The sequence below is a fragment of the Anastrepha ludens genome, chromosome 3 (genome assembly GCF_028408465.1).
Source record: "Anastrepha ludens isolate Willacy chromosome 3, idAnaLude1.1, whole genome shotgun sequence".
In the NCBI taxonomy this organism is placed as follows: domain Eukaryota; kingdom Metazoa; phylum Arthropoda; class Insecta; order Diptera; family Tephritidae; genus Anastrepha; species Anastrepha ludens.
Genome location: NC_071499.1, coordinates 29,387,359 through 29,401,086, shown reverse-complemented (window position 1 = coordinate 29,401,086; position 13,728 = coordinate 29,387,359). Strand labels below are relative to the sequence as shown.

Here is a 13,728-nt window from a genome sequence, read left to right as displayed (position 1 = left end):
AATTATTTAAAATAATGTTTGAATTTTTAAATTTTTTTAAGCATTAAATGGGAAAATCCGTCAAAATGACTGGTTCCCTAAATATAGTGTTAAATTAAATGGTATTAACAAAACTCTCATAAAATGGGGGCTGTGCGAATATGAATTTAACAAACTGTAAATTACTGTAATGCTATTTCTCATGCATGCCGTGTGAGTGCAAAATGCGAGCAATCTAATAAAGACGAACACATCGCTGCAAAAATTACCACCTAAGTCGCAGCGTTGATTGTGTTGGCTGTTGCCTGTTGGGTGCTGTGGCTGTATTAGTCCCGCCTCATTCACTCCATTGCCGAACGTCGATCAAAGTTCATAAATGAATTATTCAGAAGAGGAAGAAGAAAAAGAGGAAGGAATATGCCAAAATAGCAGCAAACTCGTCAGCATTAAAAAACCATGTGGGCAAGTGGTTAGATAAAAAGTGCCCAAAATTAAGAAAATTAACACCCAAACAAGAATTCCAAATTGAGACGAGGACTCATCCGGTTGCATTAAGTCATAGATACATAAGTGAATGTTGTAAAAGTCAGTATAGAACCCAGGCACAGCAAATTTCACACCAGATTATGCATGCGACCGGTTCAATGGTGTGAAATTGTGCCTCTCGAATGTCTGGCGTTTAGCGCAGACGTGGCTGGTCACTAACTGATATTATAAATATTTAATTCCAATAAAAACATAACAATTTAGAATGAACTTGTTTTATTTGCATACGGATACCAAACGTCGCTAATCCGAAATTTCTTGGCATATAATTGGTATTGCTGAAATACATAGATGATTATGAAATTCAAGTTTTTTTTGGGACCTTTAATTTTTTGGCACAGTGCCCAATAATTAAAAAGAATATACAGTGTTGGACAAAACATATTGAACTCATTCATACTGAGATGTAATTATCATATATTTTCCTAACGTGAAATGTCATTTCAAATATAAATTAAACATCCAGAAATTAAGACGAACTATTTATTTCTTGAATGCATAAAAAACTTAACAAATAGTTTACTTCATAAAATTATATGCGTAAAAAACCAAACATATGCGATATTCAGAGCGACAAAACATATTGGAATAACAATAATTAACTAATATTTTATAGCATAACCATTATCTTTATAACTTCACTGGCATGTAAGCTATTAGATTGTTGATAACGTCGAGTGGAATATCCAACCAGGCTTGTTTGGCAGCTTCAAATAGCTTCTTTTTGTCCCCATTTACTCCTTGCCTCCTATTGAGTATCTCCCAAAGGTTCTCAATTGGATTGAGGTCCGGAGATTGTGCTGGGAACTCGAGCACATTGCTTTTTTTCCGATGCAATCCAATTTGCTACCAACTTCGAGGTGTGTTTTGGGTCCTTATATTGTTGGAACGACCACGAAAGTGACATATTCCACTCAGCATGGGGAAGCATCACGCTCTATAGTATATTTTGGTATACAAACCTATCCATAATTACGTCTATTAAATGGAGAGGTCCAACACCAAACCCAGAAAAACAACCCCATACCATAATACCACCTCCGCCATGCTTAACCGTACCTTTGCAGTGTCGAGGATCTAAACGTTTATTTTTTTACCCTCTTCTCATTCCGTCTGAGTATTTCAACTTGAATTTTGATTCATCAGAAAAAAGTATAGTTCTCCGCCGTTTCACTGACCAGTTAATGTGCTTCCGAGCGAATTTCAACCGCTTTAGCCGATTTTTTGTGGAAATAAATGGCTTTTTTGCTGCTCTATAACTGTATTACATTCCACCTGCACATGCTCTGCACAGTTCGGCTGCTTAGAAAATATTCTTTATCTTTCCATATAACAACTGGTTGCTTTTCATTCTGTGATATTTTTTCTTATTTAAAATAATATTTGCAAGAGTAAAAAGAAATAGCTTCACTAATAGGTATCAGTCCAATATGTCTTGTCCGACACTGTATATACTTTTTTTAAATTGTTTTTATTTTATAACGCCGTAAATTATTTTATTTCACATGAATAAATAATTTGACTAAAATAATGGAATGAAATTTCTTATCATCACTGTGAGGTTCAAGTTCAAAGGTCTGCGCTTAATAATGAATCTATTAATTGCACTATACAAATTGCGTTGATAATGAAAATTTAAAATAAATGATGCTCAAGTCAACTATTCGTGTCATAATTCTAATGAGAATTGTGTCATTAGAGTGCGAGTATATTAATCACTATGACACATTTCCCATATATTTTTGGAGTATGCTGAGAGTGTGCAGGCTTTGGCCGGGTATAAATGCGTGTCGTTTCGATAAGATGGATATGAACGCCACTTTTGAAAGCACACAGCTTATACATGGCCTCGGTGCCCCTATTAATTCGTACCCTTACGATTTCTTCTCACATACACCCCATCGCACCCCAATCACATTTTAATGGCATAGTTTATTTTACCAAACGAAAGTAGCCTCCATAAAAGAAACACATTTATTCTGATTGCCTGCTAGCAACGAAAACTCTTTCCTCACTGATGGTGCGTTCGAAATTAATCGGCAAATGCATGACTTCTCTAATGGCCGGATGTGAATATGCGTTGCAGGAAACCATATGATTGTCGTTGTAGCAGCATAAACATCCCCAACGGGGAATACTGCTGAAGTGACAGTTCTTGGCCAGATATAAATCCGGGTCGTTCCGGTTACTTAGAACCGACATATGATAGTCGAGCTAGTTGGCAGGGCATCCTTGAAAAGATTCTGCTATGCAAAGAGATAATGAGGGGCTCCCTCGGTTATTTGTGGTGAGCGAATGCAAGCGGAGAATACTGAAATGCAAGATTTCAAAGACTTTTGGGTTAAAAGTGAATCGGTGTTGGTCGCGGACGATTCTAAGGCTGCCAAACCTACTACTGTCATTAATGGAGGGAGTATTAACCGGAGTTCTACCCATCGCTTATATGGAAGCTGTCTTATGACCGAAATAGAATTGCAGCAGGACAGCGGGTAATGGGTTTAGCAGATCCACTTCCGTCGGAAAATTCAGTCGGTTAAACACAATTGTGACGGGAAATCGTTCCCAGCTGACATTTTGTGGTTATCATAAAATTAATTTTGTAGTGCAATCTTTTTATTTGCTATATTTGTGAAGCAATTCGTTGAAGTTCCTTGTTGCAAAACAACAACTTCTTTCTAAATTGTCTATAAGGTTATGGATTTTCTTTTGCAAATCGAATATTATTTGCTTGTTATTTGCCTATTGTTGCTTGTAAACAAACAAATTGTCATCAAGTAAGCAGAAAAGCAACCCTCAGTCTTCAACCCATCGGAGAAAATAGAAATGAATCGAATTATTCTGCCGTCATTGCTGTGCAATTTTATGCTTAGGTTAGGTTAGGTTAGGTTGAAGCGGTTGTCCTGTGGGACACACTCAGGCTCATAGCGCATTGTGATGCCGCGTGGAGAGCTTTCCCTATTTCTAATAAAACAAGTGTGTGTGCTTTTCAAAAATTTTAGAATACCTCCTATTTCTGCAGAACTGAGATCTTCCAATTCGTTAAAAAATAGAATAACAAATCTCCGTCTGCTTCTTCCGACAACTTCTACGTGCGTGCCTACCTATTAGACAATGCCCCTATATTACTGAAATTAGTGTGCTATGGCTGTGCTTATTTTGGCTTAGCAAAGATTCTGTGCGTTTAGCATTGAGAGTCGGTCACATTTGACGGGCGATTTTGCAGGTGGCTTCATTACGCCATCTCTCGTTTGCTTTCCTTACGATTTCTTCAAGGATAAGAAGCTTACATGTTTGTAAAGGCATGCCTATGTCATTGTCTATGTAGTCATCGGTCAACTTGGTGCCGAGTCTAGCTAGTTCATCGGCTCTGCAGTTACTCTTAATGTCGCGATGGCCAGGAACCCATATTATCCTTAAGCGAAATAACTCAGCCATCTCGTTAAGAGATGTGCGGAATTTCATGCCTACTTGGAAGGCTGTTGACTGTTTTGTGAGGGATTTTATCGCCGCCTGGCTGTCAGTGAAAATGTAGATGCCATTTCCAGATATCGCATCACACTGTACCAGTATCGCGGCTTCCATTATTGCCATCAGTTCAGCCTGAAAGACACTACAGTAGTCGGGGAGCCGAAAACTGAAAGAGATCTCCAGATGCTTGGAGTATACACCTCTGCCCACCAAGCCCTCGAGCTTTGAGCCATCTGTGTATACAAATTTTATGCTTAAATCTGTTCTAATTTGGATAGCGGGTACCCGTCAACCCATTACTCGTTGTCCGCTGCAATTCTGTTCAAGTGGCCTGGTGGAATCATCTTAGAGTTTACTCCTGAGCTGTCCTGCTGTCGAGGGGCTAAGATTCAGACATCTGTCTCTCATGTTTTAACTACCCCGTAGGGGTAGTAATGAGATATGTATGTACTGTTTACCACTGCAGAAAGAACAATAACAAAAACAAAGCCTGCTGAAAAAAGATAGACACAAATAGTTTTCTCATCAAAATATTTTGTATTTTTTTAGTATTTTATATTTTCTCTGAAAATGCAATAACGGCGAAATGTATTTTTTTTGTTTAACTTAGCGTCTTAAGTCATTTTCTAAAAAATTTTTGGAAAGAAAAGTTGAAAAAATTTAAATTTTTTAAAATGGGAAAACTGACCTCACTTGAAAAAAGGGTAGACGTTTTTCGTCATTATAAAGAGGGCAAAAGCCAACGAAAAATTGCAGAAATTAGTTCCTCAACTGTCCAGCATATTATATAAAGGTTTCACTACGAAAACACGATAGAAGATAAGGGCAGATCTGCGCCAAATAAAATATTTAATGATGCAGATAAAAGGTGGATTGTTCGCAAAGTTAAAGAAAACCCCGATTTAAGCGCTCCAAAATTATCGAACGAAGTCGAAAAATACTTAGGCAAGATCTGTAACCCTGAAACTGTTCGTAGAGCTTCGCACGAAGAAAATTTTCATGGAAGGATTGCCCGAAATAAGCCGTTGATTAATGCTCGTAAAAGAAAACAAAGAATAGAGTTTTGCAGACAACATTTGAACAAAGACATTTCGTTCTGGAAGTCCGTGGTTTTTCCGGATGATAGCAAATTTAACCTTTTCAGGTCTGATGGGAAGTTCTGCGTTTGGAGAAAACCAAACACCGCGCCTCAACCATGTTATTTGCGCTCTATAGTTAAACACGGCGGGGGCAGTGTGATGGTATAGGGTTGCATGTCCTATTCAGGCGTCCGAAATTTAACATTTATCGAAGAAAACATGAATAAAATTATGTATCTGGATCTGCCAAAAGATAATTTAGTACAAAGTGCGGATAAAATGGGCATTAGGGATTCGTTTAGGTTCTACCAAGACAACGATTACAAGCATACGTCTGGTATTGTAGAAACTTGGCTTATCTGGAACTGCCCACATATAGTACAGACACCTGCACAGAGTCCAGATCTCAACGTTATTGAGAATTTGTGGTCTGGGCTGAAAAATAAAATAAGAAACCACAATAATTCAATGTTTCTGATCTGAAACGGGCACTACAGGAAGAATGGGATAAAATTAGTTTCGATTATACAGGAAAACTAGTAGAATCTATGAATTCCTGATTAAAAGCTGTTCTGAATCAAAAGGGATACCCCACTCAGTATTAGCCGTAATCATGAAATCGAAATATCAAATATTAACATAAACACAGTTTTTTGAATACTTTTAATTTAGTGCAACATTTAAGCGGTGACCTCAAAACTGTAACTGAATTGTTTTAATTTGCCATATCTTTCTTATGACAAAACTTTTTTTGTTATTTATTTTTTGTTGTTAAATAAAACATGTTATTTAACATTAAAAAAATATATACGATTTTTTTTCTGTAATGGAAATACCATAAAATATATTTGATATTTTAATCATTTTTTTTGGCTGCATCAAATAAGCTGTGAGTCACTGTATGTCAAGCCATTTATGAAATTGAGCCAGAAACCAACAAGGTCTTAGCAAATTCATATGAAATTGTATTTCTTAGCTAATGCGATTGCATGCACGTTCTAATAAATCCAAAGTTCATGTGATTCTATTGAAAAGTTACATAGTAGTGCCTACACCGGAAATTTAGTAAATGTTTCCCTACTTTTTTTCACTACCATTCATTCATTATTCCCTTAATTTTCTTCATATAAAATATGCGTAGTTCTAACAACAAAAAACTATGACCATTAATTATAAATTTATTTACTACACATCCGATTTTTTTAATTATAAGTCCATATTTTCAAAGCCGATTCCATGACTGCAGTGATTGTTATTTTTTTTTTCGTAAGGAATGTTGTTAGACTTGAATAAAAAGTCGAGGCGGATGCTAATAGAAAGCGTTTCGATGAATGTCTCATTACTAACGGAAGCTGGTGCACGTTGCTACTCCCGGGAAAAAACAAAATGTTTTTATTATACATTACATAATTTAATCTGAAGGTAGTTTGTTTCTTACCGGCCTATACAGTACCACACATTCGTACAAACGCACTCTTAATTTAGCTTTGCTACTCCTCCCTCTCTCTCTCTCCCTCTCTTTTGTCAATGCTTTGCTCACAACAACTTGTTTGTCAAACGAAATTTAGATTGCGTGTAGAATCTAAGTTTCGTTATTGTTGTTGTACTTAAATTGTTGTACATTTTAAATATAATACTAAAAATAAGAATATATTCGTATAAACGCATAAACTTAATTTTTAATATAGACATATTTACAGAACTGTCAATAATTAATTGGTGCTCCTTTTTTATTAATAACTTCAAAAGTACGCTTATGGCATTGATTTCACTAAATTTTGAGCTTTAACGCTTATGTCATTGATTCAAATATGAGCTTTAGTACAGTCTTATATTGGTGTCCTTGCTCTTTTTGTCCATACATTTTGTGTGCCATTCACCCCCAGAGGCTCTCCACCGGATTCAAATCGAAACTGCGTGTAGCCCACCCACACCATAATGCTGCTACCACCAAAAATTTTGACATGAGAACGTCGTTATTACGTACCAATAGCAACTGTACCACTCTGGGCCATGTAGGTTAATGTTTTTTTTCATTGGAGAACACAACATTGTCCCACTCAGTTTCCCTTTGCTTGTGTTTTTGAGCGAAGTCCAAACGCGCTTGTCTGTGCTGTGTTTTCAACTCAGGCTTGCACAACGGTTTTTCTCATTTTAGGTAATCTGCCTTGCGTCTGTTTTTTTATTGCGTTCGTAGGCACACTACCGTTGATCTTCCGATTCTTCGCCCAATATCTCGATTTGAATAGCGCTCATTATGGTGCAGGTGGATTTGGGTATTTTCTGTAAGATATAATTGCACTGGAGAGTATTGCAAAGTCTCTTCTCTATGACTTAATGTTGACTTCAGGTTGAATTATTCATGAGTTCGACGTGTGAAAAAGAATTATTATTTTTTCCTTGTTCACTCCTCTCGGGAGCATAGGGCCTCGACCAGACTCTTCCATCGTACACGGTTCGTTCCTCGTACACGGTGGGTTCCTCGTTCGTTAATCTCCACAGTGCGTCGTTACTGATGGGGTTTGGCCAGAATATTCTGCAGATGATGCGGACGCATTTGTTGACGAAGGATTTTAGCCTCTGTGTTATGGTGTTAGATGCCAGCCATGTTTCGCTTCCTTACTACAATACGGACTTCACGCATGAGCCGAATATTCGTAGTTTAGTGCGCCTGGAGATTTGCGAACTCCCCCATACTGTATGCATTCGCCCGAATCCCGCCCTTGCTGTGTTTAGCCTGCAGTTCACATCTTCATTTCATCTGCTCCACCATCTGCCGTGATAATGGAACCGAGGGAGCAGAAGTTTCCGACGAATTCCACCAGGCATCCGTCAACCAACCAAAAAAAAAAATTATACCTCTTAAAAATTGAGTTGTTCTTGAACATTAAAAAAAAGTGTGAAGAAATGGAACTCCATCTGTTCTACACTTTTATGAGATATAAGTTGTGCAATTCTCCTTCAACAATATACAGGGAGATTCCGATGACCGGGTGGGAGACCTCTCAGACCAATTCAGCCGCCCCTTCCTGGCGGGTTCAACAGCAATTTCATTTCCCTCTATGTTTCTATGCCCAGTAACCGAGCCCAAAGAAATATTACCTGCCAGTATTCAATAATTTGAAGAAAAGAGATAAATTGGTTGATTTAGAGAAAATTCCTACTCGGACTTATGATTCCATCTTGGAGTTGTCAGTGAAGACAGAAGTACCAGCCTCAGTACAGCCTCGTGCTAATGCTGGCTACTTGAAAAGAATACCCCGGTATGACCCTTAAACTCCAGTTTGTGAAGATCTGTACGAAGTTCAGAGAAATACGTTGTTAACTGCCTAAAGATGCAGTCATGTCCCTTGAAAGATTGCCTACAGAGGTCAACCATCTTTAACCTGATTACACTTTGAGCAGCGATGGAAATAACGTAAAAGTCGGTGAGAAGAAAGTGCAAAAAGACATTGAGGGCAACACTGTGACAAGCTCTACATGCTCCGGTGATGCCCATACAAGCAGTCCTTTGCACCTTCCCCAGTTTATTGATATTATAGCCCTTCCGAATAGCTTCCCACCAAACAAGGCGTCCGTATGATGTTAAAATCGTAAGAACAACTACGTCGTACATCCATACATCCATCCTGTGGCGTGAGTGTCCATTTTTTGTCGAACATACTTGTACATAGATTTGCAGGAGTAGGTAACTAAGGTAACTTCTTGACTAAAAACTTTTTTTTTAACTATAAGAAAACTTGATTTTTGGTGGTATTTTCCAATCGGTCCAGCTCACGTCAATCTTAATATTTTGCCGAAATGTTTTGGCAGAAGTCGTAAAATAGAATTAATTTTATAACCTTTTTTGGTCAGCCACTTTATTTTAGATATGTATAAGTATAATCTCAACGCTTGTAAATAGCAAACATCAAGTTGCTAAAATAACTGTTCCTCTCTTCATTTCAGAAAACCGGGCTATGAGGACAAAATTCAATATACGATTGCGGAAAAGAAAGAAAAAAAGGGCACTAAAGCACACGTCAATGCAGTATTCTTCAAGCAATTACGACAGTTATTACGTAAGTTTAAATTTTTTCACTTTTTACACATGACCTGCGCCTTTATACCAGTGTATGGATTAGAGTATCAGTATTCTCCGACAACGAAATAGACATAACGCTAGTCAGCACGAGAAAGAAACGACTGGTGCGCCCAAATCCTTTAATTGGTTATCGCCCCAACCAAGAAGGACAAAATTTGCCAGAAACAAAGTTATTTTCGGGAGAAATTTGTATACCTTAAACTCATCTGTGATCGGCTTTCCATAACTGCGGAAATTAGATTAATCAGAATATTTAATTTCTAGATTTCGCTAATGCTTTTAAAATCATTGTGATTGTAATTCATTACTTATCTAATTTTTAAATAAAAAAAAAATAATAAGTTTCTAGATTTAATGGCAAACCATTAACGAAAACCATTAACCCGGCCTCAAACTTGCACAATGGGCTTACGAAACTTTAATGGCCTACAAAACTGCATATCTAAAATTATTCTAAAAATTCTGACTAAAAAGTCTGAAATTTTGGTGAAAATTTTGTTTCTTTTTTTTATTTTTGAAATGCTTGAAACTTTGAGTCATAGGGTTTTCATTGTAGTGTGTATGCTGCGCTGCTATTATTTCGATTGCAACTGTATGTATTTCGAGAATACCAAAAATTTAAATTATATGTAAGGCCTGACAGACTGATCAAAACAACGGTAAACGCTTCGGAAAGAGGTGAATGCTCTGTGTTTTCAGTCACCAGCGCGTTTTAATCTGAAGTGAACTTCTAAAACTTATGGCAAGTCAATGCTACCAACAAAATCGAAATGTGTTTACTTCAAAAACGTTTAAAAAAAGTTATAATTAATTGGTGCGTACACTTCGGTTAGGTGTTTGGCCGAGCTCTTCCTCCTATGAGCGTGCGTCTTGATGTTATTTCACAAATAGAGAGACCTGCAGTTTTAAACCAGCTCCGAAGGTCAAATAATTTTTTATGAGGAGCTTTTTCATGGCAGAAATACACTGGGGGGTTTGTCCCTGCCTTTCGAGGAGCGACCGCTATCAAAAAAATCTGTTTCTTAATTTTGGTGTTTCATGCACGGCGATTCGAACCTACGCAATTCGGAATGGTAGTCACGCAACAACCATTCGGCTACAGCAGCCGCGCTTGAAGTATTGAAAAATGCACCAGTTTTGTTTATATTGTTTATTTTGTCTTATAAAATTCAAGAACAATATTTTATAAAAAAATTAAAATGAATCGAAGATATTGCACTCTAAAAAACTCTATACAAAACCTTCCAAAATTGAATAAATCTCAAAATTATTACATTTTTTGTTACAATTTTTCAGTTTACTTCTTATTATACGCGAGCCTGCAAATAAACCAATTTAAAAAAAAATGTACTACAATTTTCAAAATACTTGCATCACTTGACATGAAATATCTCGTATTAAAAAAAAAAAAACAAAAAGCAAAAAAAAATACTTCTATTATTGGTTTAGCTCAAAAAGCCAAACATTTTTTAGCGAAACAATCGCAAATTGCTTGATTGAAAACAAAGGTTATTTTGTACTACAAAGTCTTTGCAACTAACAAATATTCTTTATTAAGGGGTTAGGGATAGTCAGAGGCCCGAAAAAATGATGAAAAAAAAATTAATAATTGTAAAAGTTATCGCTGTTTATGTGGATCCCGTTTCTCCAGAAGTCCCTTGCGGCGATCATCATAAGTCCTTGGAGATTCATCTAAAATCGATCGGACAAGAGAAATTAATAGGACTATGAATAAGTTCGTGCGGTTTTTTTTTCGAAATTTGAAACTTTATTGACGTAAAATGGTTACAAATTTAATATTCAAAATATTGTCCATCGCTTACTACTACTTTTTCCCATCTTTCTGGCAATTCACGGATTCCCTTTGTGAAAAATTCGGTCGGTTTTGCCGCAATCCACGAATCGATCCATTTTTTGACTTCATCGTAATTACGGAAGTGCTGGTCAGCCAGGCCATGTTGCATCGATCGGAAGAGATAGTAATCGGATGGCGCAAGGTCTGGACTATACGGCGGGTGGGGTAGGACATCCCATTTGAGCGTTTCTAAGTATGTTTTGACCACTTGTGCAACATGTGGCCGAGCATTGTCATGTTGCAAAATAACTTTGTCGTGTCTATCGGCGTATTGCGGCCGTTTTTCTCGCAGTGCTCGGCTCAAACGCATCAATTGTCGTCGGTAGACATCCCCCGTAATCGTTTCATTCGGTTTCAGTAGCTCATAATACACAACACCCAGCTGGTCCCACCAGATACACAGCATAACCTTCAGGCCATGAATATTCTGCGCCGACGTCGATGTTGAAGCATGGCCAGGGTATCCATACGTTGCCCGACGTTTTGGATTGTCGTAATGGACCCACTTTTCATCGCCAGTCACAATTCGATGCAAAAAACCCTTTCTTTTGTGCCGTTGAAGCAGTTGTTCGCATGCCATAAAACGGCGTTCAACGTCTCTTGGCTTCAATTCATACGGCACCCAATGGCCTACCTTTCGGATCATTCCCATGGCTTTTAAACGTTTGGAAATGGTTGATTGATCAACTCCCAAAGTTTTTGCAACCTCTTCTTGCGTTTGAGCCGGATCTTGATCGAGCAATTCCTCCAATTCGGTATCCATGAACTTTGGCGGCGCACCCTCGCGTTCTTCGTCTTCCAAGCCAAAATCACCACTTTTAAAGCGTGCAAACCACTTCTGGCACGTTCGCTCAGATAGAGCATGCTCACCATAAACTTCCACCAAGATACGATGACTTTCGGCTGCTTTTTTCTTCATATTAATATAAAATAATGAAGAAGAATTCCCCGCAAAAACACATTATTTGGCACGAAATTCGACATTTTCAAGTGTGGTAAAAATATTGTTGTTTACGCTTCAAATAAAAAACTTATACTGACGTTTGTGCCTTACGACAGTAGCTCTCCAATGAATGTTTGGAAATGTGGATCGATGGAATAATAATCAAGTTACGCCATCTGTTGTAAAACCGTAACGAACTTATTCATAGTCCTATTAAAATAATGAAGAAGAATTCCCCGCAAAAACACATTATTTGGCACGAAATTCGACATTTTCAAGTGTGGTAAAAATATTGTTGTTTACGCTTCAAATAAAAAACTTATACTGACGTTTGTGCCTTACGACAGTAGCTCTCCAATGAATGTTTGGAAATGTGGATCGATGGAATAATAATCAAGTTACGCCATCTGTTGTAAAACCGCACGAACTTATAAATAGACCTATTAGTTTTATTAATAGATAATCTTGTGCCTGATCGAAGTTATTTTTTCAAAATTTTTTCAAATCAGGAGTTTTTTATGTTTTTCAAAGCAGTATCAATTTTATTGCAGTTTGCCAAGCGGTTTTTAAGTTACAGTGATCAGCAATTCAAAAAACATAGTTTCGAGAAAAAAGCAAATCAAATTTTGCTATCGAGCTCCGGAGCGCCCGAGCGCCCTTTGTTAATTGTAGCATAACTCGAAAAGTATTTTTCGGATTCACTTCAAATTTTCATACAATATTTTTAAGATATTATACTTTAAGAAAACGCAAAAAAAAATTGAAAATTCTGATTACCCCTAAACCCCTTAAATAACTCCGAATTCACAGGTATAAACCTTTTAGTAAATAGTCTTGTGCATATCTTCGGCTTTAAGCGCTCATTTCTTTCCTGGAGTGCTCATTTATTTCATAGGAGTTCCAAAAGGTTCCTCTTTGACGCATGCAGCTCTGAAATGAATATTTCGCACCAGCTTGTCAAATATTGCGTCAAATCGGCATCGTAAAGTAACACAACACTTCAGTGAACGCCTACTTTGTGCTTATGTGTGTATAGATGTCAATTGTGATTAATTAAAACACCGCTAATACTCAACTTGTGACTTGCAAATACTATGCGTACGTACGAGTATATTCGACATTGCTATCATCGTTCCAATCGCTTGCAGTCATCGTTTTTACGTAGATAGATTAACACTTTCAGTGCTTAATGCATGGCTGTATGTATTTTTGCTTTGTTTTGCGAAGTCAAGCGTGCTTCGACTGTCTGTTCATCGGCCTGTTGCGGTATACAACCAATACTACACATACATACATATCTACATGTACTCGTATGTTGTCCTAAAATGTGTAGCTCATAATTAAGTATTGAGCAAGAGTATTTAGCACATTCTCTCAGTCAATTATGCCAAATGGCAAACGAAGAGAGCAAACCAAATTAGACTTCGAGCAAATCGCAATTTTAATGCCGAAAAAATCTTGTCAAAAGCTCAAGAAAAAATAATCGAGATACAAAATCTTTCTTTATACGATGTTATGCCCTAATCAGGTATCCCGGCAAAGCTTATACGGTTAAGTAAAAGCACGTCGAGTGAAAGCACTTCTTAGCATACCACATATCCCAAGGGACTGCCACATCTCGAGTTGCTGCAATAATTTGAATACAACTCTAGACTGCAACAACGAACTTACGATAAAGTTACTAAGCATGCGACGCCTTCGAAAAACACAACCTGCTGCATGAAATACAGCATCCGTATGTACATATATACCTATGAAATGAGACTTTAAGCTA

At 37.3% G+C, this 13,728-nt stretch overlaps 1 protein-coding gene across 1 annotated transcript in view; it reads left to right on the top strand.

The window, feature by feature from the left end:
• LOC128857280 (ATP-binding cassette sub-family D member 3) overlaps positions 1-13,728 on the top strand; it is a 55,130-nt gene that overhangs the window by 27,621 nt on the left and 13,781 nt on the right. Inside the window, exon 3 of the mRNA XM_054092967.1 lies at positions 9,021-9,133. Within this exon, the coding sequence (XP_053948942.1) occupies positions 9,021-9,133 (113 nt within the window). The remainder of the gene's footprint in view (positions 1-9,020; positions 9,134-13,728) is intronic.